Below are 25,604 nucleotides of genomic sequence, written 5' to 3'. Positions count from 1 at the left end.
TCATCCCTGAATGTGAGGTGATCTCCCGTCAGAAGATGGAAAGTCCCTCCGATCATGGTGGTTCCAGGCCAAAAGGCAGAAAGGGATCCCCCCCAACAGGGGCAGAGAAGGAAAGTGAAGCTGGCTACATTCATTCTTTGTAGGGTGTAACTTGACTCTGATGGAAATAGTCATGGCCCTCTCTGCTCACTGTAGAAAAATACAGACTCTGCCCCCTTTATTCTGCTATCATGTTATTCATGTTTCCTCCAAGAACAAGTCCTTTGGGTTAACTTTTAACAGAACAGGAGTTCACCTAACCAACAATAAACTACAATGAGATTTTTTATTCATTTCTTTCTGAGCTTATTACATTACTGAGTGCACCATTAACTCCAGTTAGCCCCTGTTAATAGACACTATGTACATACACATGCTGCTTGTATAATAAACTATGGAGACATCAGAAGGGGTTGAACCTGCAACTTCCAGGATCCAAAACACAGGTCTCTACTGCTTGAGCTAATGAAGAACTCCTTTAATTATGTATAAGTAGCAGGCTGTTATACTTGTTGGGGCACTAATAGGAGAACATGAACCCACATGCCAATCCGGTGTATTACACTTCTATGGAGGCAGTGTTGCCTAGTGGATAGAACATTGAACTAGAAATCAGGAGACCTGGGTTCTGTTTTCAGCTCTGTCATGGTCTTCTGGGTAACCTTGAGCAAGTTACTTCACCTCCCTGTGCCTCAGTTTCTCCATCTGTAAACTGGAGATAATTATACTTGTTCCTTTGTAAAGTGCTTTGAGGTCTATTGCTAAAAAGCGCTAGATAAGAGCTAGGTATTATTATCATGGAACGCACACAACTGTTAAAATGTACAGCTCAGAATGAAAACAGTCTCTGCCATACTGTCGATAGTCATATAGTGTCTTCCCCATACTTGTATCAGTGATTCCCTAATTTATATATGCACATACACACCAGTTCTTTAATCTTTGCAGCAAAATTTTGGAGGAAGGTCGCCTGTGAATATGTGACTTGACAGTTGTTGAATTGGGTTATTGTGTGCAGCTGGCATGGTCAATGAAAAAGAAGGTGCCAGCCCTGGCTGTAGAACTAATTTTCTAAACGTCCTTCCTGGATTTATGATGGTAAAATGTCAAACGTCATTATATTGCCAGAAAAATTCAATTCTCCCTAAGCAACTGAGAAGCCGTTTCCTTGTAATGTTATAATTGCTTCTAGACTACGCTCCCTGCCAGAGCTGCACGCCACCCTGCAAACCACCCATGTTGAATGAGTGCTTAACTGTTTCCACTTTTATGGTAGCTTCCCCTTTTCCAGTAAGGTGCGATAACGGAAGTTTAAAAGACAACACCCCCTCCCCCACCCTTCACCACTCCTGGTACTCAAACCTTCAAAGCCTGATTGGATGACAGACCCTTCCAGTCTCCAGTTCGATCACAACATTGCTTAGGAGTGGTCTCAGTGACTGGTTGCTTTGAATGTTCAGTCTTGAAATGTGTCTTCCATTTAAAGGGGTACAGCCTAATTTGCCCCCCTGCAACAAAGGGAGGTTGGTTGATCTGTTTAAGAAAAAGTGCTCCAAACCATGAGGTACTGGGAGAGTCTAGATTCTCTGGTGCACAGCTCCTCTTCTCTCCCATAGCACCCTCCCAAAGGGCTAAGGCAGAGTAGAGCTGCAGTCCAGTTCTCCGGGGGGTTCCTAGGAGCTGAGCTTGAAGTAGGCTTCAACTGTAGGGAAGGCAAATAGAGGGTATATCAGAGCAGGGAGACAGGCCATCCTCAGTTCTCTCTGTTATGAGGCTGGTGGGCAGGCGCAGGAGGAGAGAAGTGAACACCATCCTGGCACTTACTTGCATACTCCTGGGGGGTCATGGGCTGTTCAATGACCCGACTGAAGGCCGCGATCCAGTCCTGCTGGTCACTCTCTGTCTCGCAGGTGAAGAGATACTCCCGGTCGGGGGTAACGATGGTGAGGCCGTACTGCCAGGAGAAGCTGCCCTGAGCCCCCGCTGGCAGCCCTTGCTTGACGCTGTATCCATGCTCCCTACTGCCCACGAACACCTCGCCTTTAGCAAATGCATCCTGCACAGCAGGAGGGAAAGGCAGATGTGTCATGGGGAGGGATTCGCTGGCATCCAAACAGATATGGCCCAGAAGCGCCTGAGCTAGGGGAGTTTGGGAGACGGGGCAGAGCAGATGAGTGCAAAAGGTCTAAGGAGGGGTGACAACAAACGGGATAAAGGGAACTGGTGGTTCAGAACACCAGGGGAGTTATACTCAGAGGAAGCAACTAAGAGGGGATGGGATTTGGGAAGGGGGGTGGGGGGAATGAGCAATGATCTTTGGAACAAGAGCCCAAAGAATATGGCGGGAGGAACTGGAGGCTCTAGAAGGGCATTAAGGGGGATTACGCAGAGGGTGGCTGGATAAGAAGGGTCTCCAGTTCCCTTCCTGCTATCTTGAGATAGCGTCACTTCCACCATATCGTTATTATAACCCAGTTCCCATTGCTTGCAGGACTGATGCAAGGACAGGGCTTGGAATGACTGGGTGGTGGGGGAGAGATGTGTGTGGAATGGGGAGGCCAAGCATCTGTTGATGGACATTTGGGGAGTTGTGTCTCGCCTCCACCCCACTAGGGAAAGGGACCCTTCGGCTGTTCCTCGCCCCAGAGCACAGCACAATAGAGCTGGATGCAATCCAAGTTCTGACTTACCAATAGGGTGACCAGATGTCCCGATTTTATAGGGACGGTCCCGATTTTTGGGTCTTTTTCTTATATAGGCTCCTATTACCGCCCACCCCCGTCCCGATTTTTCAACACTTGCTGTCTGGTCACCCTACTTACCAATGGATCCTTGAAGTACATGAGTCTGCGGTGATCCAGTGTGAACCAGCGCTTCTTGAAGGCCTCTCTCTGCTGTGGAGGTAAAGAGGGGACATTTATAGGAGGAGAGTGCCCTCTGCGGGGGAGAGAGGGGAATTGCTACCGCATTTCATTTAAATCCGGGGCTTCATCTAGACCAGGGGTTGGCAACCTTTCAGAAGTGGTGTGCCAAGTCTTCATTTATTCACTCTAATTTAAGGTTTCGCGTGCCAGTAATACATTTTAACATTTTTAGAAGGTCTCTTTCTATAAGTCTATAATATATAACTAAACTATTGTTGTATGTAAAGAAAATAAGGTTTTTAAAATGTTTAAGAAGCTTCATTTAAAATTAAATTAAAATGCAGAGCCCCCCGGACCGGTGGCCAGGACCCAGGCAATGTGAGTGCCACTGAAAATCAGCTCACGTGCCGCCTTCGGCACGCGTGCCATAGGTTGCCTACCCCTGATCTAGACCAGGAGTGGGCAAACTTTTTGGCCTGAGGGCCGCATCGGGTTTCGTAAATTGTATAGAAGGCCGGTTAGGGGAGGGGGTCGTGGCCTGGCCCCCACCTCCTATCTGCCCCCCCCCCCCCCGACCCCTGCTCCATCCAACTATCCCTTCTCCCTGTCCCGACTGCCCCTGGAACCCCTGCCCCTGACTGCCTCCTGCTGCCCCACCCAAACCCCCTCCTTCCTGACTGCCCCCCCGGCACCCCTGCCCCCATTCAACCCCCTGTTCCCCGCCCCATCCCCTATCCATACCCTCGCCCCCTGACCACCCCCCCAAACTCCCCTGCCCTCTATCCAACCCCCCCTGCTCCGTGCCCCCTTACCGCGCTGCCTGGAGCACCGGTGGCTGGCGGCGCTACAGCCACACTGCCCGGCTGGAGCCGGGCCAGGCCACCGCCACCGCACAGCACAGAGACCGGGTCAGGCCGGGCTCTGCAGCTGCGCTGCCCCAAGAGCTCACAGCCCCGCTGCCCAAAGCACTGCGCTGGCGGCGGAGCGAGCGAGCTGAGGCTGTGGGGGAGGGGGGACAGCAGGGGAGGGGCCGAGGCTAGCCTCCCGGGCCAGGAGCTCGGGGGCTGGACAGGACAGTCCCGAGGGCCGGATGTGGCCCGTGGACCGTAGTTTGACCACCTCTGATCTAGACACACAAACTGGTTTCAAAATCCCTGCCCTGGAGGGAGCCCACTTCTGCTGAGGTGAGAAGGGGATTCAGCACCCATGTTCTTTCAATCCTGAGTGTCTCCACCAACATACAGACTTCTCACCCAAAGGGCCCCTGAGCTCAGGTGACAGGGAAGGTCAGTCTCCAAGGTCCACATGCACGCACGTACATACACTTAATAAACCCACTCTTGTGGGATGAGTGAGGAATTCAGCCTCCATCTTCATCTAATTTTGCATCTCCTCATTGCCACCCTCACTGCTCCCCAATGAGACCCCAGCTGTGCCCTAGCTGAGGCACAGAGCAGCATTGCCGCGGATCTTTGAGAAGTCTGGGGATATGATGACAAACATGAGGATCCTGAAATGAACCCGGGCAGGTCAGGAACGCTAGTGTCTCAGTTAGATTCCTTGTGCCATCCCATCTTACCCTGGGACCAGTCTTCTCCATGTACCCCTCCTTCAGGAATTTCTGCATTAGTCGGCTTTTGATCTGCATAAAAGGAGAATGCACATCTTTCACTTTAGCTGGTTCTTCTTGTTCACTCACCTCCCTTTCAGCCTGCCCTCAGCGCTCCAACTCCTCTCTTCTCCCTCCTTCTCATGATCTTAATCCCCTTCTAAGTTCCATCTACTAATGTCACCTTCCCTGCTTTGTCAGGGGAGAGGGCTGCCTCTGGGGGATGGGCAGAGAAGAGCTGCTCTCTGACATATCTCAGGCCCCTCTAACCGCACCACTGTTAGCTTGGCATCCTAAGTTCCCTCTAAGCCGTGCGGCCGCACAGCAGGCTATCAAGGGCCACGCAGGCACACAGCGGGGAGAGGTGTCTCTCCGCCGGCCCCAGAGCTGCCACGGTAGGGAGAGGCACCTCTCCCCCAGCCCCGGCCCCAGAGCTGCCATGGCCGGAAAGAGGCACTCTCCCCCAACCCTGGGTTGCTGTAGTGAGAGAGGGCTGGGGGGAGTCCTCTTTCCCCACCACAGCCCTGGGGCAACCTGCACCCCAAACCCCTCATCCCTGTCCCCACCCCAGAGCCCGCAACCCCAGCCAGATCCCTCACCCCCCCTGCACCCCAACCCTCTGCCCTAGCTCTGAGCCCCCTCCCACACCCCAAACCCCTCATCCCCACCCCAGAGCCTGCATCCCCAGCCAGAACCATCACCGCCCCCCCAGCACTCCAACCCTCTGCCCTAACCCTGAGTCCCCTCCCGCACCCCAAACCCATCATCCCCAGCCTCATACTAGAGCCCGCACCCCCAGCCAGAGCCCTCATCCCCACACACACCCCAACCCTCTGCCCCAGCCCTGAGCCCCCCTCCTTCACCCCAAACCCCTCATCCCCGGCCCCACACTAGAGCCTGCACCCCCAGCCAGAGCCCTCATCCCCACACACACCCGAACTCCCTGCCCCAGCTCTGAGCCCCCTCCCACACTCTGAACCCCTCGGCTCCACCCCCGCCACACATCACTTCCATATTGGTGCACATAGCAAAATTCATTCCACACATGGATGTAAAAAATTAGAGGGAACATTAGCCAAGCCACAATAGTGAGTTCTTCCCCGGAAGACTCTGAGAGAACAGATAAATTCCTCTATCTGGATGGTGTTAGATACCGATACCAGCAGGGGGGCTGGTTATTACTCTCAGGTGATCTCTTACCTCATTGTCACTGGCCATGGGAAATGCCACCTTCAGGTAATGAACCTGCACTGCACGTATCGCATTGAACCAGTCCACTATCTCCTGGGGAGGGAAGCAGCACAGGAGAGAGAGCTTCAGAGTGACCGGTGCTGACCCACCCAACCCACCCCTCCAAACAGCTCCTTGGGAATATGTATGAGCTCCTCCCGTGGCCCACACTCTCACAGCATTCCTCAGTTTCAACCCAAAAGCCTATATAGCAGTCTCTACAGTGGCTCCTAAATTATACAGCAACTCATCCCCCAGCCAATTCTCCGGCCCCTTTCCCTCCAGTGACACCCCCCCACACACACATGCAGCACTCCCACAACATGTAGTACAGTGATGCTGCCAGCATTTTCCTACACCATTCCCTCCAGCACCTGCTACTGCTAAAGGCTGGGATTTCTGTCTCGGGCTAGGACAGGCCCCTGTACCTTTCCATCCTCGTGGTAAAGGAAGATATTGCGGGTCTTGTTATCCTTGAGGTAGCTGATCTGCAGGCCATTGGGGTTCCTGATCTTTACTGGCTGGAATGTGGCATTGATGGTGTCAATTTTAATATTTATTTTGGGCTCTTTTGCCTGAGAAAGGAAATGGAATCGGTGAGATCTGGCCCTAAAGATACAGATGGGATAGAAACCATTGGCTAGAGACTGAGAGGCACTGACAAGGCAAGCGGAGAGGAGTCCTCCGAGCAGAGAGAGTGGAAAGGCTTTCCTAGCACCAGCAGAGGGAGTGTGTCAGAGGTTTGGATGCATTGACTGTAAAGGGGAGAAGAGTAATGTCTCCATGGCACGAGGTAGGGGCTCTCTCCCCAGGTTGGGCTTTGCTGGCAGCACTAAGGGAGAATCCCTCTGGGAATGTAGCGAATGGAAATGATCTCCCTTTTACCAGTAAGGGACGCTGTATCCCAGCGTGGGGGACTCTGAGGGTGCAAGGGGAGTCCTCAGGACTATGTGGGGAGAATAGAAATGTCTCCCTGGCACCAGCAGGGGGCACTCTCCCCAGGTTGGGGTGCACTGCGAGGCAGGAGCTGCCCTCCAAGTAGACCATACTCACGTCCGGTTTGGCAAAATACTTGAGACACCCATCTCGCTCAGACAAGAGAAACTTGCGGGGTAAGAACTGCCCATTATCCCGGCCCCGTTTCCATAGGATCCCTTCCTTCAGCCCTAGGAACAGAGAGGCCAGTCTGTGTGAGAGAGCTCACTCTCTGCATGTAAGCCTCAGCCTCCCAGCCCGCCACACGTAGGCACTTGGCAGTGACCCAGAGCTCTGCCTGCTTCGTTCTGCATGCCCTCGGGTGCAGGAGTTTGCTTTACTGCATTGACAGGAGAACTTCAAATATGACCACTGTCGTCGTTGGGAGTGGGATGGAGGAAGACCGTGATTCCTTAGCCTGGGGCACTGGCCAGACCAGCACTGTGAACTCCATCACATCAGTGCCAGCTGGGACACTAGTGCTGTGAGCTTCCTTGTGGCAGTGCCCAGCCAAAATGCCAGCACCATGAGCTTCCTCAAAATAATGCCCTGTAAGTACAAGCCAGCATGTGAGCTCCTTCACAGTAGTGCTGACAGGGCCAGCGGAGATGTCGGTGCTGCGAGCTTTCTCATGACAGTGCCCTGTCAACACCCAGCCAGGGCTAGGGCAGTATAAATGTGAGGGATAAATCCATGCCGTGCTCTTACCGTTGGAATACGGCAGCTGTTTCCCTGGCTCGGTGAATTCCTTGCGCTCATACTTGGCCCGTATCCACTGCTCCCTCAGGACTCTGTGGAGTGACACAATGTGGGGCTTAGTGACAGACTGAAGGATCCCAGAAGTGTCCACCCTCTCTTAAGTAATCATTCTTACTGGCAGTCGGCGTGGGTTGGCTGGTAATAGTAAATGGGGATGTGAGCCTCGTACGTGGCTTTAGCCACCGCGTTCCCATGCTGCTCCAGGAACTGCAAAATAAGACAAGAGAGTCAGTGCCTTCCCTTTGATGCAAATTGCACTGTGGGCCTTTCCCACCCCCCTACACGCAGGGTGTAGCCATCTAAGCAGATCCCCTTTCCCATCCACTGAAATGTCCCTGGATGAGTGACTACACAAGGGTTGGTGTCTATCAAGTCTCAAAGGCCTGGTCTGACTTAGAGACTTACATAGATTGTACTGAACCCAATGTAATTATCGCAAAAGTGGTTAACGTGGGGGCAGTGCACACACACTTGGCGTGTGTACATTTGTTTAGTGCTCTTGCTGTTCCATCCCGTGTATTGTGGCAGCAGCAAAGCCTTTTGGGAACATATCCCAGAGTACTCAGCTCCTCTCCAAAGAGTGGTGCTATACGGATGATTTTGCATGGCTGTCTGGGAGACCTGGTGAGTGCCCAGGGGGACAGTGGGCGGAGAAGTCAAGTTCCCATAGATCCCATTGGATCCAGCACTATTTGGAGGCTTTTCCCAGAGCGCCGTGGAGTCTTCCAAGGTGGAGGTGGAAGGGGTGCCATGCTTGGACTATTGAGTCCTGCATAAGACCTAGGGCCTGGTCTCCATGGTGTTGGCTGGTGGGGAATCAGTTGTTTGCAGCCAAGGGGATCCTGGATCTTGGCAGGGTATGTTTCAAGCAGACTTCCACCCTAGTCATAAAATAACATGATGTAGGAATAATGCAGAGCCATTGCCTTCACTCTGCCCACCAAAGGGTAAGTGCATCATCGTCCATCAAGTTGGGGGAGGGATGGGTTGGGAGGAATCCTCTCCACTGGGGTATTAAAACCCTTCTACTAGCAAAGAGGCTAGTTATGAAATGAAAATGAATGTCCAACAGCATGACTCAAAAGGCCTGATCATGTGGTTTCACTTTCCCAGGACCCAAGAAATTGAGTGTTCTGGACAAAGAACCCCGACTTGAGTTGCACTGCAGCAGGGATGCAGGTAAGAAGACTCTCACCTGCACCTGGGCCTCGTCCCAGTGGTCCATCCTCAAGGATTTAACTTTGCTAATGTTAGGGATATTGCGGTGGATACCTGAGCAGCTCAGGCAGATAAAGACACCCAAAGTATGAGATGCCCAGTCAGGATCTGAGGGTAAATAAAAAGGGGATCAGTGGCAGGTACTCAAGGGAGATATGCCATGACTGAGAAATGTGCTGTCAAGGCCCCCAGGGAAACAGATGAGGAGGGCTGTATAGCCTCAATTTCATGTGATCTGAGTTAGTCACCTGCTGGGGAATAGACACCAGCTAATAAAATACATCACTATCGTTCTATCCTTCCTGCTGTTCCAAGCAGTAGGATAATGATCTTATATCTAGATTGTGCCTTTTATTTTGAAGGATCCCCAAAAAATTTACAGACTCTCTCTTTCTCTCTCTCTCAGAATCATTCACCCAATACAGAAATGCAGCCACCTCTGGGGTGGAATATGGCAGCTATTTAACAATGCACAGCAACACACATCACTGTTCAACTGTTCAAGGAAGTGAAGAACAACACTGAATTCAATTGAAACGAGTAGGAATTTAGGAAGGTAAAATGTGATTAATTACCAAAAATTGAATTTGGGGCTAACGCCCTCATTTTGCTGAAAGTGCCATGGGGTCTTTTAACCTTCCTCCAGGATTAGGATCTTGGATTTCTATTCCTTTCAAAAGATGGCACTTCTAGTAGAACAATATCTCCATGGCAGGACATTGGTTCAGTGCTGGCTCTAAGGAGAGGATGGCTTTCTGAATCACTCACAACACTTTCTGCAGCATCTGCAATTTCTTTAGAAGCTTTTCTGTCAAGTCCTGACTGGGCCTGACCCCAAGTAATTACTCAGCTCTGACATGACAGCAGCCCAAGGTGGTGTGGTTGCAAAATCTCCCCATCTTTCTACACTTCAAGCGGTAGGATGTCCCTGTTCTTCCTCCACTGCGCACAGTAGGGTCTCTTCTACCCAGGTACCATCTCCAGACACAAAAAACAAATCCCTGCACCTAGTGTCCAGCTAGGCCAATGACTCTCCCACCATACCTTCCCCCTCCATGGAGGAGAAACTCCTCCAGACAGCCCATATCAAACCACCACAACCTGACACACTGCTCCCCCAAGGCTAGACAGTTTCTGACACCTACTCCTCCACTTCATCCCCAAAACTGGCTACTCCAGCTGTCCCTCCCATGGAACTGTCTCCCCAACACCAAGCCCCAATTTGGATCCATCTCTGCTAAGTGTCCCCTTCTCTCCGCTGCAGCCTCTTCCCCAACCTGGGTTACTGAGACCCCAGAGACTCACCTGGCTTCCCACAGTCTGCGCACAAGGCATTCTCAGCTCTCCTCCACACCTCTTTTAGGGCTTTCAAATTCTTGTCATCCTTTTCAGCCATTGTCTCCAATAGCTGCCCTTGGGCAGGGCAGGGCCAGGAAGGCAGCTACCTGTGATCAAGCCCACTGGCTTGCCCAAGGGAGAAGGGGCTTGGGGCAGGGGATCAGTAGGGTTAATAAAATCGGAGCACAAACCCTATTGGATTGACAGAGTGCAGCAGAGGGAAAGAGACAGAGGTGTGTGCAGGCTGAGGAGGAGGAGAAGGCCGACTGTGTGGGCGTGAAGGGAAGTGCAGCAATTAACCACATAACCGGTTTTTCCGCATTTCTGCTGGTAAAAGGACAAGCTGCAGGAAAAGAACACAAGCCACAGGCAAGTTGCTAAAGGCAACACAGCCACGGCTCAGAGGCGACACCCAGTGTCAGGAGTAATGGCCACCAGGCCGCCTCATAATTAATAATGTGCCAGGGTTCATCAGAGGATCTCAAAGCACTTTATAAGCATTACTGAAGCCTCACAAGCTCCCTGAAAAGTAAATATTATCCCCATTTTACAGATGGAGGCAGAGAGAGGTTAAGTGGCTTGCCTTAGGTCATACAACAAGTCAGTGGCAAGGTTGGGAGTCCTAATGCCCACTCCCCTGCTGTTACCACCAGACCACACTGTCTACATAGTGATTGGATATTTCAGGGAGTCCTGCAGCTTGTGTCTTGAGGCACACTGACATGACTGAAAACAACCACAGCACCCACCCTGTAACTAACAGAACAGCCTGTGTCCTGCTCCCAACAACATGGACTAAACTGCAGCTCCTTTAAAGGAAGTCTGGAGATTTGTTGTATGGACTGATGGAAGAGAAGCTGTCATCTGTAGCTGTGAGTGAGGGGGACACAGCTAGTTCATGCGACCCGATCTCTGTAGGGACAGAAGAGGGGGATGTGGGACCTGACTGCCAGAGGGGGTCATAAGATATCATGTTATACACATCTAGGGCCTTGCACACCAGCAGCCGCTTTTAAACACCACAGTAGAAAGTGAACTTCAGCCTGAGCTGAGAAAGTCCCACCCGTGCCTGAACCTGATTGGGAGGGATAGGCTCCAATCAGGAACCTTTAATCTTGGAGTCGAAAGGTTCCACAAGGTTCTGTGGCAGTTGAGGTTTGGCAGTGTGCTTTTAGCCCCACCCCCAGCCTGAGGAAGCTGACTGGAGTAGAGGCGAGAGTGACAGAAGATTTCAGCCAATGGGGCTTTGAGGCGGGAAAGCGAGTGCTGAGAGGAATGGAGCTCCTGGGATGATTGCCCTGCAGGTCCCCACTGTAGAGGTGCCTTGGGTTTAGGTCCTGGCACTAGAGGTGTGGGGGGAGCTGCCGCACCCCCTGGTTTGAAGTGGTTCCCATCATATCCAGGGTTTACAGTTTGGTTCAGTGGCTCTCAGCACCCCCACTATGCAAATTGTTCCAGCGCCCCTGCTGGGGCACATGAGCGCAGCACGTTCTGGAGGGCCATGTCCGTTGGGGCTGCGTGTGCACCCTGCCCGTTCCTCATGCCCCGTCCCCCATGCCCCTGGGAGCATTAAAGGAGGTGCTGATCCAACAACCACTCCGTTCCTTCAAACCACTGTAGGCTGCGAGTCAGCACTGACAGGATATGCCACTTCCCTTTTGATCCTTGCTTTTTCCCCCTCAGGAGAATTTGCTCTTTTTCTGTATGCAGCTGCTTGTTTTAAATAGAGTTAGAGACAGAGTCTGTGTTAGATTCCTGATCCACTGGGCACTTAACAGCCTCCTTAGCCTCCATCAAGTGTTTCCAGTGCTGACGTGCACACCCTTTCAATGGTCAAAGCCAAGACAACTGACTTCAACCTTGTCTTTTGTTTGGTAGTTTAACGTTCATCACAGATGACAACATGAGATCCCTCTTCCATAAAGGAAAAGGGCATGTTCCAGGCCAGGGCCCAATTTGTAAATCCTTTAGTTCTCAGACTGTCAAACCCTAGATACCTGCCTCAATTACATCTTTTACAGAGAATCATAAAGGCAACATTCTCAAGGGCAGAAATACCAGAGAAAGCCACACTGAGATCTCCGTCTCACATGGTTGAATCAGGATGCAGGACCACTGGTTCCCCAATGGACAGAGACACAGACCCCCAATCCCCAAACCCCTGGAATCCATGCCAAGGATATTGTGAAATCATCCTTTCAGAGCCAATCAACCTGACTGTCCTCTTCTCCAAAGCCAAGTGTCATGGGCAATAAGGAATCAGCTCCTTCTACAAGCGCTACCTCTACCTCTGTGTCCAGCTCTTGAAGCAGGCTCAAAGACTGCTTCCCATTACAGTATCAGGGTTCTCCCTCACTGGTGAAGACAAAAATGTAAAGAAGCCCCAGGCATATTACTCTTTCAATATTACTCTAGCCATACGTCAGCCATGTCCTTGACAGCAGAGCAGCCCATCCCACTCCCTCAGTGCCAAGTGCTGCAGTCTCTTCTACCTTGGCTACTTCAGCCTCAGGACCCTCTGCATCGACTGTTGCATCTGTGTCTTCCTGGGACCTTTCAGCACTGAGGAGGTCCACACCTCCCTTCAGCTTGGCCCTTACTACTACTTCCTCAGCACAAAATAAAGAAGCCCCCACTTGCCCCTTTCTATTGTCCCTGGCATGCTATCTATGTGCAGCAGGTTTTGGAGCCAGAGCACCCCAGAGTTAACCTTGTTGTTGTCAGGAACAGGACCAAGGTTTATCCTTGGATCTCTCACTTCCAGCATCTTCATTTTGGTGAGGCTCCTTTTACCTCTTGGATGCTTCCTGCTTCCTGGGTTCCTCCTGGCGTATCACCTCCATAGCCTTATGGCTCAGTGATATCGTAGCCTCACGGGCCCATGTGGGTTCCATTGCCTGTACCTGAAAGGGGTTGAACATCCAAGAAGGCAGAAAAGAGGCCAGGATGGTTACACTTTCTTCTCCCGTGAGAGCTCCAAAGCATCTCCCTCAGAAATTCTGATCCGAAGAATGGGAGGATGAAGAGACTGATGTGTATCCTGCCACAGGACCTCCTCATCCCTTCTATTCATCCCCAGATGACACTGTGGCTCCTCCAGCAACTTCTCCTAATGACTACAAAAATACCTATGGGGAGAACTGCTGAGACTCTAGACCTGGAGCAGGCAGCTGAGCAGAGAAAGTTTCAGTTTGTGCCACATATTACAGGCCCTAGTAGGGTAGCTATTCCCACAAATGAAGGCATCCTGGAGCCCTGGAAGGATCTGTGGCTCACATCAACTTCCCTTCCTGCAAAAGACCTGACTGAAGATACCAAGTTCCCTGAGGTTTGAATGCTTTTGCAACCACCCAACCTGCAAGAAAGAAACCAATCATCTGATTCTCCTTGTTCTCACCTAGGGAAAGAAATTCAAAGAGGTTAGATCTTCTGTGGAAAAAGGCATACTCCTCAGCCTCCCTCCAGATGAGGATAGTCAGCTACCAGGAAGTGTTAGCTATATACTGCTTCCTCACCTGCATAGGCACGGGAACTAGGAGTGCGGGGGGTGCTGCAGCACCCCCAGGTTTTGCACAGAGCTGTGCTCCTGGCCCCACACGCAGGCTCCCAGCCCCACGCCCAGGGTCCCAGCTGCCAGCCCCGGGTCTGGGGCTCCATTGCCGGCCCTGCGCCTGGGGTCCTGGCCCCGCACCCAGAGTCCCGGCTGCTAGCCGCGCACCTGCCCCCAGCTGTGGCCCCAGCCTCAGCCCCCTTATCCCTTTCCGGTTCCCCCCTCCCGGAGACACGGCCCTGCTCCTGGCCCCAGCTCAGGGGGCGGGGATGCAGACAGGGGTAAGGGAACTGGCTTTCAGCAGCCCCACTATTAAAAGTATTCCAGTGCCACTGCTGGGATAAACTGTCTCACCAGGATCAGCTTTCCGAGGCTGATAAGAAGGAAACTAAGTCAGGGATAGCAGAGGGTCATCAAGTGACAAAACATGCCTTCTAAGCAGATGATAGCAGCTAGAGCAGTGGCCATACCTGTGATGCATTCATATTCCTTGGTCCAGTCTTTAGGTTTGCCTGAGAGGTCCAAAGAACCATCGAGTACCTCTCTTTTGAGGGGCTCTGTAGGATAAGTATAAAATTAAAGAACTGAAGTTAGCTTAGGTTAAGAAAATACATATGTGTTGTAAAAAAAAGGCTGTGACTAGCAAGTAGAAGGAAGGCTTTGAAAATAATGAGTTATAAGGCCAAAAATAATAAAGTAGGGAGGATGTCTGGTTCAAAGAATAACTAATAAGATAAGGGAAATTTTCTAAAAAGAAGGCCTCTGATCAATAGGGGTGACTGCAGATGGCTTTAAATCACAGAGAGAATCTGTCTTACAATGAGCCGACACAGCCCTTCCCCAACCCACACACCAGTGTTAAAGCCTATGTGAACCCAGGTGCAATGGGAAAACTGTTCCACACCAAGAAGGAGGGGAGGAAAGGAGACTGTAACTCTTATGTGGATTAAGAGTGGAAAGAAGGGTGAACTGTCTCCAATTGGTTTTTAGCTGAAGTCAGTAATTGGCAGTGACATCACTTGTTTGTTAAAAGGTATAAAAAGTAAACTCTTAAAGGGTTCATTGCTAATACCTGCCTGACCACGTTGGAGCTGGCTGATATGAGTCTGAGTACCCCTGGGTTTAGCTCAGTTGTAAGTATCTTGATCAAATGCTTCTAAATGTTTTGTTACTGTTTGGATGTAGTAAATTGCGTATTAGTTAGGCTTTTTAGGCATGTTTAGAGCAATTGTATAAGTACCATTTGGCCTTTTGATTTAATAAAAGAATTAATGGTTAAATTAGTGTTTGGTGATTTCCCATATCAATATTAATAATTTCAAATATTATTAATAATTCCAACAGGCCTAATCTGTTTAGCAACAAAACTAATGATTCCCTGCATTCTCTATTAAAGATTCAAGAGCAATGCTGAGGTCTCTAGAACGGTTATCCTCCATCTGCAAAGAAGTTAACTCCTTAGTTTAGATTTCAGTCTCTGGGGTTATATAGGTAACACACTAACCAAAGGCCTTTACACAAGTCCAGAGAGTTACTTATGAGATAGACATATTTTCACAGAGATCAGCATCTGCAACTGCTAACTGGATGACCGTGTCATCTGCTGCAAGGTCTCATATCTGACAGTCCAGTCAAGAATCTTGGACCAGCCTTCTCTGTGGACCTGTTCCCCTCCTCCTGCTCCTTTGGCAACTGCCTTTCTTATTTCCTTGTTGCATGGAGTAGAATTGCCTCAGACCAATTGTTCTTAAAAATCATTTCAAAGGGAAACTTTATCCAATTTCACTCCATGCTGCCTATACCCCTCTTCCACATCCCTTTCAGGGATCCCTAGCATGAGATAGTGCCAAAGGAAGAAATGTTATCCCTTCTCCACTTGGGTACTGTAGAGAGGTTCACTCAGCACTATAGCTGGGTGGGGAAGGGTCATTCCATTTCACGGAGGATGTTAATATTTCAAAATGTGGTTTAATTCCAAACTTAAAAATTCTCCATGAAAGGGAATGGAGCCCTATCTCTGGAGCAGTGCCCTTTAAGTGCTGCCCAGAGCCAAGGACCCTAGAAGCCTGGGGTTCCCAGCAGCCCACCAGGTAGGCTACTGAGGAGCCAGACAGGCTAGGTGGGAGGAAAACAGCTGACAGACAGTGTTCCATGGGAACTTCAGTGAAATTGCACCATCTCTGCAAAATATTTTGAATTGGCAAATTTGGAACTTTTCACACCAGCTCTACTCAGCAGTACAGTGGGAAAAAAATAACAAAAATAAACAATGTAAATGTTTAAAGCACTGTGCAGGTATTAACTTAATAACACCTACCATTTCCTAATGCCTTCTACCAGTTGCCTACAAGAGGATCCACATAGGCAATGCTAGAAGCAAAAGTTATTTCACAGTATATTTTACAGTAACTGTAGTGATCCACATTCTTCTCTACTATTTCAGTTTTGTGATAGATTCTTGAAATAGTAGAAGGGAATGACAGTTTGGGCCCTCCAGAAAGTCATGAGCTTGTGCATGCAAGGCATGCATATCACCTACAAGTGGGATCCATGCAGGCAAATCATCTCAAACAATAACCGTTATGGTAAGTAACCTTATTGTAAGTTGTTGTACCCTTCTGTAAAGAGTGGGCACATCATTTCCGAGTTATGAGAGGAAAGAGTGGATGTGCTACCTCCAGGAGCTCCGATAGTATGGTGATGAGCACTGTATAAGAAGCTAGATAAGGCCATGTCTACACTACAAAATTATGTCAACCTAACTTATGTTGGTATACAGCCCCCACCGTTATTAAATCGCTTGTGTGTGTGCACACTTGACTCCTTGTGTCGGTGGTGTGCGTCCTCACCAGGAGCACTTGTATCGATTGTATTGTCAGTGTGGGGCATTGTGGGATGGATCCTGAAAGCCAGTAATGGTCAATGTAAGCAATGCAGTGTCTACACTGACACTGAATCAACCTAATTACAAGGACTGTGACTCTACGCTGCTCGGGAGGTAGTGTTACTAAATTACGGTAGAGAGGCACTAAATGTAAGTGGGAGCCAAATAAGTGGAGACATTCCACAGGCAGGTCAATGCAAGGCAGCTTAGTAACCGTGTCTTGTAGACCAGGCCTAAATAAATATGATAGAGAGGGGAAGATAATGGAGCTAGTCCAGATTTCTCCCTTAAGTGCAGTTGCTGGACAAATGTATTCACGCTCTTGGTGCCCTGCAGTGCATTAGTCCAGCCACTACATTGAGGGGAACATCTCCAGGCTAGTAAAGAGTCCCCAGTGGCAACATCTACGATGAGTTAAAGGAACAGAGATAAAGGGCCACTTTCATCCCTCATTTACACCCAGTGCCACTTTATTCCGTGGGGTTATATGGTTGTAACTGAGGGCAGAATCTGACCTACTAAGAGGAGAACAGGTAATTGACAAGAGGTGGCTACAGAAAAGCTGCAAACTGAAGAAGAATGAAGTTCAGATCAGGAAACTAGAGGAGAGGCAGCAAGGCTGTGAATTGATTCAGATTTTATTCCCTTGGTTGTTAGTAGATAAGGTGTCAGTACCTCAGAGAAGGACCCGCACAGAATAGCCAACCTAAGCATTCAAAAATCACAAGTCAGTCTCTCCGTCTCCACTCCCCGCCAACCTAGGATCCCAGGATTGGGAACTTCCAGCTATTGTTATTAACATACAGAGACTGTTCTGGGAATGGCCTCGGGCGTTGGGGGGTGGGAGAGGAGAGCCCCAGGAGAGCAGGGACACAGCTTAGGCGGGTATGAAACTCACTGAGGAGCTCATCCTTGCCCAGAGCTGAACCAGGGGTAAAGGGTGGGTCGGCGAGCTAGGGCTTGCATTGTGCATACTGTCGGTGTCGGTCACACTTGTTGAGGCTGAGGGCCACCTGGCCCTGGTCTCTCCCACGCCCCAGGCCGAATCCTTCCCGGATGGGGCGTGGGGAAGGGGAAGGGAAATCACTGTTCACCCCGGCCTCCCAGCTCAGTCTGTATCGCTCCCCTCCCCGGCCAGCCCGGCGAGCGGAGCCGATCTGCTGGGGGCGGTGCTGGGAGGCCGCGTGTGAGCCGCCGAGCGGAAGGAGGCGGAAGAGCCGGGCGGGCGGCTGTTCCCCGGAAGGAGCAGCGCTGCTGGGCCGGGATGGGCCGCAAGAAGAAGGGGGGTAGCGGCGCGGGGCTCCGGCGGGCGGTGATTTTCGATGAGGACAGTCGGCGGTGAGTGGGCCGGGCTCCATGGGTGTCACGAGGGTCCGACGGCAGAGACGCCGCCGATCGTCCCCACGTGTGTGTGAGGGGCAGCTGCCCCCCCTTCAGAGTCACCTCCCCACGTGTGCGTGTCAGGGGGAAAGGCAGCTGGACCCCCACTTCCTCCAGGGGTGCCTCCCCACGTGTGTGTGCGGGGGAGAGTAGCTGGTCTGCACCCCTGGCAGAGGTGCCTTCCCACGTGGGAAGCAGACACACGCACACCCAATAGGGACGTTTCTTCTCTCCCTGCCCCTTTCTTTGTATGCTGAGGGAGTCGGGCCTCTTGAACTGGTAGGAAGCAAGACTAGCTGTGGGCCTCAGCTTTGGGAATGCTTTATGCTGGCCCTCCTTTTCCTCCTCTGTACTCTGTGGAGAGCTGCAGGCCATGCCAGACTGCTGGTTTTCTTCCTCCCATTCCCCACTTCTCTCTCTGGGGGTGGGAGGAGCTTCTGCAAGGGTCAGTGTTTCTCTTCTGTTCAGGATGGCTGTAACCTGCCCCGTGTGCACTGCAGGGAGTACCTGACTGGGTTCCACAAGCGGAAAGTGGAGAGGCGGAAAGTGGCAGTGGAGGAGATCAAGCGAAAATTGAAAGAGGAGCAAAGGAAGATGAAAGAGGAGGTACTTTCCCCTAGGTGATCTATGTGGTTAGCTGGTTAGAGGTGTTTAGTTCGTGGCAGTATGTTGTGGCAAGGGGCTATACAGTAGTTGGGGAATAGCTGGGGTGTTTCAGGCCAAGGGTAAGGTGTATTGGCAAGACAGGGTGCTGAGAGGGGAACAAGACAGGACTCGAATAGCTGGAGGTTCTGCAGCATTTGGATGTATCAGCAGAGCTGCATGGTAACTCCAGGACCATAATAATGGGATGCATTAGTAGGGTAGAATTGAGGTGCGCTGGCACAGCTGTGTATGGAGGAAGATTACACCGCCCGTCCTCACACTGGCTCTAGCCAATGCTGTATATGCAGGACAGCTTGACGCTTGACATTTATTTTGCAGCCCAGTTGAGGAAGGGTGGGGGCATGCTTTGGGCAAGGGTTTAGAGATTGTGCCATGGGTGACAGCTGGTAAGACTGGAAGTACTGCAGTGACTTGACTTGTTTCCCTTTCTAGCGGCACAAGGAGTACCTGAAAATGCTGACAGAGAGAGAAGAGGCCCTAGGTGAGTGTTGTCTCCTGTGATGGATCTGTACCCCATGATGACCAACAACTCAGTTGATGGGGGGGGGGGGGGGAAAAAAGGCTGGGTGCTGAAGCTACGAGGAGGAGTTTTTAACTGAGGGCCAACCTGATGCCTTAAGGTTTTATGTCCTGCTGTTAGGAGACACGTGTCCAATCTCTCCTTCATTGGTGTGATGTGAGTTGGGAATGAAGCAGAGGCAGCCCAATTAGCCCAGCGATTATTTTATTGCCCCCTGTGCCTGACTGAGAAGCAATGTTGATGGGCTATGGAGAGGAATCCCTCTGCCACCATCTTTCCAGGCAGAGGCTGTATCTGGTGGGGGTGGGAGGTATAGAAAGCAGCAACTGGGAGGTGATCTGTAAGGCTTTGTCAAGGTGTGAGATCCCCTATGTGGCGGGAGAGGATGTTTGTTCTTATTGACTTCACTCTTTGCCTCTGTGGCTTCAGAGCCTTCTCAGCCCTGTAATGCTGGGTGCAGCAATTGGGGCACCTACCCATATAGAGCAGGAACTGGTCAGGGTGAATTTGGCCTGGGAAGCCCATTTGCTTTGTGTTTGTGTTGTTCACACCTTTCCTGCATGGTCAGTGGTGTGTTTTGTTGACTCTGCAGATGAAGCTGATGAGTTGGAACATTTGGTGACATCCAGAACAGAGTCTGTGAGCATTGATCACCCAAACCACACTGTAACAGTGACTACCGTCAGTGACCTGGACCTCTCAGGAGCACGCCAGCTAGGACTCAGCTCCTCTGGGGTATGACTCTCTGCTGTGTCTCTGTCCAGTCCTCATCGTGTCAGCCTCAAAAATCTCCAAAGCTGGTTGGATGGGACCAACATTCCCTAAATATGACAGTAGTTTGAGTCTACTGGGGCCCTCAGTATGAGCAAGGATGGGAAAGGAGACTAGCAACTTTTACACTCTTCCTCAATTGCCATTGTTGGTTCATGAGTGGGGGGGGGTAAACTTTCCCGAAAGGCTGCTTCACGCCCAAAATTAAGTTCTCTGATATTCCATAGAAACTTAGTGTTGGTGAAAGGTGGTGAATTGATAGCTCTGGTGGCTGCCGTATCCCCAGAGCAGGTATGACACGACTAGCTAGTGTACAGACTTCCCTACATGGCCTGTCCACTTGGCCTGAGTCCTGTCTTGAAGAGATCATCTCTATGGTGAGAGGGAATTTGTCTCCGTGACCCACTTAGGCCTTGGTCTCTCTGCTGAGACTGCAAATGAGGAATCCAGTTAGTTCCACTGTGGTGGCTTTTTGGCGTATGGAAACCCCAGAACTGAACTGAGACCTCAAGCTCATTTCCCAAGGGTCTCCAGGCAGTAATTGGTTGGAAACGCCTTGTGATCACTATGAGCCTATGGAGTTGAACCAGTAACATAGAAACAAAAGGTTCCCTGTGTGGTAGAGGGAATCCTGCAGATCCCTGAGGACATCTGCCCATCCAGAAACACACCCTGGTGTCTTCAAAAATGAAACCCTCTGATTCATAATGAAACTCAATTCTGTGTCCCTTTAGACCTTAATTACAGGTTGGGTCTTGGAATGGAACAGCATAGTGGTCCCCTATTGGTCTGTGGAGTCCTTCCTTATGGTTTACTGAGACATTGGGAACCAAGTAGTGGAGGATTTGAAGAGTTTGAGAAGGAGGTCATTTATGAGAGGATCTTTCTTTCACAAAGTTGTTGTCCGAATGAGAGAGCTGTGGAACCACCTAACGCTGCTCAGACTGACCTGTTGTGTTTTGTTAGGGAGGAGGTAGTGGATCAGAAGAAAAGGAAACGTCAAGTGGATTCACAAGTACATTGCCCAAGAAGTCTGGAGATCCCTTCCTGTCCCAGAGGTGGGTATAAAACTACTCACCTCTCTCCTCCTGCCCAAACAATCCTGTAGCATTCTACCACCCTCTAACTTGGATATCTGGAATATGCATGTGGGGAGACAACATAGGGTTTTGATGTCCATCCTGGGCTTGCTGTGGTGTTTTGTTACCAGCAGAGGGCACCGGCAGAACACAAGCACAGATGGGCCATGGTGCTCCAAAGCTGGGTTTGAGGGTGTTTTGCGCTGATGGGTAATGAGTGCTCAGTAATGTTAATCCCTGCTAGTGGCAGCAGAAGGATATTGGTGCAGTTTGGGTGAAGTCCCGCCCCCTCCTCAACAGATTTGCAAAAGGAGACGGTTTGCCAATCAGGTGACTTTAAAGTTTAGACCTGTGGCGTTCTCAACATTTTCTAGTGTCCGGGATTCAAAGCTGCTTTGGGGGCATTACAGGGTGGTATTTAATGCTAAAGTGACTGGGCTATGCTTCATTTTCAAAGGGATTAAAACTTTATGCAGCATGCTTAGACTGCAAGTTCTTTGACACAGAGGTCATCTTTTTGTTCTGTTTGTACAGGCCGAGTATAATGGGGTCCTGATCCACGATTGGGGCGCCTAGGTGCTAGTGCAATACAAATATTAATAGCATGGTGCCCTGCATCACCACAAGCAGGCAAACTGCCTTTGTGGTGGAAGCTGTAATCCCCTTGTGTTTAGGCACCCCTCCATCCCAGCTAGGTCTCAGGGCTTGTCTACACTGTAGTGCTTAGTGAAGACACTGCCTATGCCAATGGGAGAGCTTAATCCACCTCCTTGAGAGGCGGTAGCTATATCAGCGGGAGAAGCTCTCCCATCGACATAGCACTGTCTACACAGGGAGTTATGTCAGTGTAACTGCATCGCTCAGGGGTGTGGATTTTCCACACCCCTGAGCGACATAGTTATATCAGCATAAGTCTGTAGCGTAGACCAAGCCTCAGACTTTCTCTCTCTTTCCTCTACAGGATCTCTTCGCTCACTGCCTCACTGCACGCACGCAACCGGAAGAAGCCCAAGGGAAAGCAGCTCAGGCATGGCCAAGACCCACACAAGAAAACCCAGAAACCTAGTGCTGGACGAACCAGCAAGTCCCAGCGCCGGAAACTGACTGGCAAAAGAGGGCGCAACCAAGACTAATAGACAAACTGAAGTGGAAATTATCTGCAAGGCAAGACTCTGCATTTGGCAACAGTCTCTGCCTGATGTGAATGCTCAGTTTGTTGTGGATGGGACCTTGTTTGGATTCTTGTTCGACAAGCTGTACAGCCGAGCCCATCTATCTCTTCTCCTGGTTGGGGCCAGTAAACGCTGGGCCCATCATTTTTCACTGTAATTGCATGCAGTGGAAGGTCTGTTACAGTCTCTGTTGGGGGGGCTGTGAATCGAGCCTGGACCTGCCTTTTCTGCATAGGTCCCTCTGTTCCCTGGAATTTCCTCTTCCCATGAGAGCAGAGGAAAGCTAGTGTCTTACCTTACAGAAATGGAAGAGTTGGGTGTGGAGCGAATGACATCTAGATGGTTTACAAGAGGAGGGGAGGGCTCAACTTCCACCCATGCTCTATTGCATTGACTTTGCATTCCTCCTTGCTCAAGAAAGCTGGCCCCACTTTGAGTGTCTCGTGCTCTTTGCACAAAGCCACATGCCTGTATATAGATAACCAGGGTGAGATTGGTAACTTCCTGGTGTAAATCTTTATAAATATCACTTTGTAAGAGTGCAAATGTGTGTGCCTTATTGCAGGTGGGATAGATAGTAGACTAAGCCCAGTTCCAGCTGGGAGGAAAGGGATGGGTCCTGTTGTTGAGGGGTGAGGAGGTCCATAGCTCCTCAGGGAGGAGAACGCATGTGGAGATGTTTTAGTGGCAGTACTGAGATAGGCATGGCAGGAGTGAATTGCTCCATTGGTCACTGAAGGCTGCTATCTTACATCTGACAGTGTGACAGTTTAGAAGAGTAAGAAATCCCCTACTGCACTGGCCCAGCTGTGTTGTTGTGCCCATGGTGATGGCGGAGATCTCCGGAGGCCTTTGCCGTGGGTCGTCTTCTGACCTCTTGAATGTTTGTGCCAGAAGGGAGCTGTTTGTTCTCCTGTGGCTTGACTAGAAGATTTTGGGCTAGTCTACGCTACAAGGGCTTTGCTGTATAACTGTGTCAACAAAGCCCCCTAGTGGAGACTCCGCGTATAGCTGCAAATGTATAACTGTTCACCCTGTAGTTAAATCACCTCTCTAGATGACCTAAAATATGACTAAAGGACTCTCTTGCAGGTATAAGATGGGAGGTGTTGCTGGCATAGCTCTGTTGGTCAGGGATGTAATATTTTTTGACACCCCTAACCAACATAGTTAAGCTGGCAAACTTTGTAGCATAGGCCCGGCCTGTGTCTATAGGAGTTGGTGACCCCTGATTATGGAATTTGGAGAGAACCCTCTAAAAGAAGATTAAAAGGGGAGGGAGCTGCCCAGCAAGATCATTTTGACCTGGAGAAATATTCTCTCTGTCCCTGGTCAGCTCTTCACCTGATGTCATGGCTCAAGCTCTGCAAGGCCTCTGAGCAATGAAATGACTATCACCCTTACGGTGAGCTCTTTATGGTGACTTTAATATACCAAATCATTTCTTCCCCATTCCAACCCTCAAAAATTCTGCCAGAGTGAAGGAGAAAAGGGCCAAATGTGGGGGTAGTGTCACCATTTGTTTTCTAGCTGCCATGCTAGAAAATTAACCTATCTATGGCAGGATCTATGAAACCTCATTAGGTGATCCTGTGCTGGAAGAGTTCTGATCTGCATAAAAAGCCTGGGTGAGGAAGAAGCACTTGAGTTGTTTGTTGTTTTCTCCTCTTCGCAACAGAATTGTAGTCTTATTGAGACAAGGTAAGTTAAATAAAGGAGCAGCTGTGTTCCATTCGTGTGCTGTATGGAACACACAGGAGTGGGAGAGCAGAAGTGTGGCTTTATGGTTAAAGGACTGGTCTAGGGATCATGCGGAGTGAGCTTAATTCTAGCTCAGTCACAGACTCCCTGGGTGACTGGCAAGACACTTAACCTCTGTCTCGCTTCCCCGTGGGTAAAAAGGGGGTGATAATCCTTCCTTTCTCTCACCAGTTGTCTGGCTTGTCTGTTTACATTGTAAACGCTTTGGAGTGAGGATTGTTTGCGTTGGGATTGTATGGTGTCTGCCCCGTTGCAGCCCTGATCTCAATAAGGGCTTCTAGATGCCACTCTAGTACAAATAAATAATGAGCTGCCAGTCCCAGAGGCGGCCTAGAGACAGCAGTGTGGATGTAAAACCCTAGGTGATAAACCTATCACAGTGTGGGTGATTGGGGGGATGTGGGGGGCCTTTGGAAGATAATGGCACTTCTGTAAAAACTAGAACAAGACCAACAGGGCACACATTAAATGGATTAAAAGCTGGCTAACTGATAGGTCTCAAAATGGAATTGTAAATGAGGAATCCTCATGGAGCAGATGTGTTTCTAGTGGGGTCCCGTAAGGATCAGTTCTTGGCCCTACTCTGTTTAACATTTTTATCAGTGACCTGGAAGGAAACATAAAATTGTCACTGATAAAGCTTGCAGATGATGCAAAAATTGGAGGAGTGGTAAATAATGAAGAGGACAGGTCACCGAGAGACAGCAATTGGGATCACGTCGTAAACTGGGCCCAAGCAAACAATATGTGTTTTTATGTGGCTAAATGTATACATCTAGGAACAAAGTGTAGGCCATACCTGCGGATGAAGGGACTCTAGCTTGGGAAGCAGTGACTGAAAAAGATTTGGGGTTTGTGGTGGATAATTAGCTGAACAGGAGCTCCCTCTGTGGCACTGTTGCCAAAAGGGCTAATGCGATCATTGGATGCATGAACAGGGGAATCTCGGGTAGGAGTAGCGAGGTTATTTTACCTCTGTGTTTGGCACTGGCACGACTGCTGCTTGGAATATTGTTAATGAGTTCTGGAGTCTGCTAGTCCAGAAGGACACTTACAAATTGGAGAGGGCTCAAAGAAGGGCCACGAGAATGATTAAAGGATTAGAAAACATACCTTATAATTATACTCAAGCAGCTCAATCTACTTTGCTTAACAAAGAGAAAGTTAAGGGGTGACTTGATTAGTCTGTAAGTACCTACAGGGGGAACAAATATTTAATAACGGGCTGTGTAATCTAGTGGAAGAAGGTATAGCACAAGCCAGTGGTTGGAAGTTGAAACTACAAACATTCAGACTGGAATTAAGGTGTAAATTATTACCAAGGGAGTATGTGGATTCTCCATCAATGACAATTTTAAAATCAAGATTGGATGTTGTTCTACAAGATCTGCTCTAGGAATTATTTTGGGGAAGTTCTCTGGCCTTCATTATACAAGAGGTCAGATTAGATGATCATAATGGTCCTTTTTGGCCTTGGAATCTATGTAGGTGGGAGTGTTAGCCACTAAGGCTTCATAAAGTGAGCTTTCATTTTAACACAACTGAATTTGTAGGCCCTAAAGTTGTGAAGAAAATCTTAAAACAGGGATCAGCAACCTTTCGCACACGGCCCGTCAGGGAAATCTGCTGGTGGGCCGGGACAGTTTGTTTACCTGCAGCGTCCGCAGGTTTGGCCGATCGCAGCCCCCACTGGCCGCGGTTCGCCGTTAGAGGCCAATGGGGGTTGCGGGAAGCAGCGGCCAGCACATCCCTCGGCCCGCGCCGCTTCCCACAGCCCCCATTGGCCTCG

The 25,604-nt window shown here is 50.0% G+C and overlaps 2 protein-coding genes across 2 annotated transcripts; one reads left to right on the top strand and one right to left on the bottom strand.

Moving 5' to 3' along the window:
• Positions 1 to 1,408: 1,408 nt before the first annotated feature.
• Positions 1,409 to 10,269, bottom strand: LOC112106736 (arf-GAP with dual PH domain-containing protein 1-like). The gene is made up of 11 exons (XM_026657515.1): positions 10,000 to 10,269; positions 8,672 to 8,802; positions 7,592 to 7,683; positions 7,426 to 7,508; positions 6,796 to 6,908; positions 6,171 to 6,317; positions 5,713 to 5,796; positions 4,483 to 4,545; positions 2,862 to 2,933; positions 1,864 to 2,095; positions 1,409 to 1,741 (listed from the first exon to the last, which is right to left on the bottom strand). The coding sequence occupies exons 1-11, from the start codon at positions 10,088 to 10,090 to the stop codon at positions 1,713 to 1,715; spliced, it is 1,137 nt and encodes a 378-aa protein (XP_026513300.1). The 5' UTR covers positions 10,091 to 10,269; the 3' UTR covers positions 1,409 to 1,712.
• A 7,457-nt stretch (positions 10,270 to 17,726) lies between these two features.
• NOL12 (nucleolar protein 12) lies at positions 17,727 to 22,595 on the top strand. Its single transcript, XM_024200145.3, has 6 exons — positions 17,727 to 17,804; positions 18,347 to 18,452; positions 18,945 to 18,993; positions 19,625 to 19,767; positions 20,770 to 20,861; positions 21,844 to 22,595. The coding sequence occupies exons 1-6, from the start codon at positions 17,731 to 17,733 to the stop codon at positions 22,013 to 22,015; spliced, it is 636 nt and encodes a 211-aa protein (XP_024055913.2). The 5' UTR covers positions 17,727 to 17,730; the 3' UTR covers positions 22,016 to 22,595.
• Positions 22,596 to 25,604: the final 3,009 nt, after the last annotated feature.

This window comes from Terrapene carolina, unplaced genomic scaffold (assembly GCF_002925995.2).
Source record: "Terrapene carolina triunguis isolate 2854851 unplaced genomic scaffold, T_m_triunguis-2.0 Scaffold247, whole genome shotgun sequence".
In the NCBI taxonomy this organism is placed as follows: domain Eukaryota; kingdom Metazoa; phylum Chordata; order Testudines; family Emydidae; genus Terrapene; species Terrapene triunguis.
This window is presented reverse-complemented; position numbering and strand designations above follow the sequence as displayed.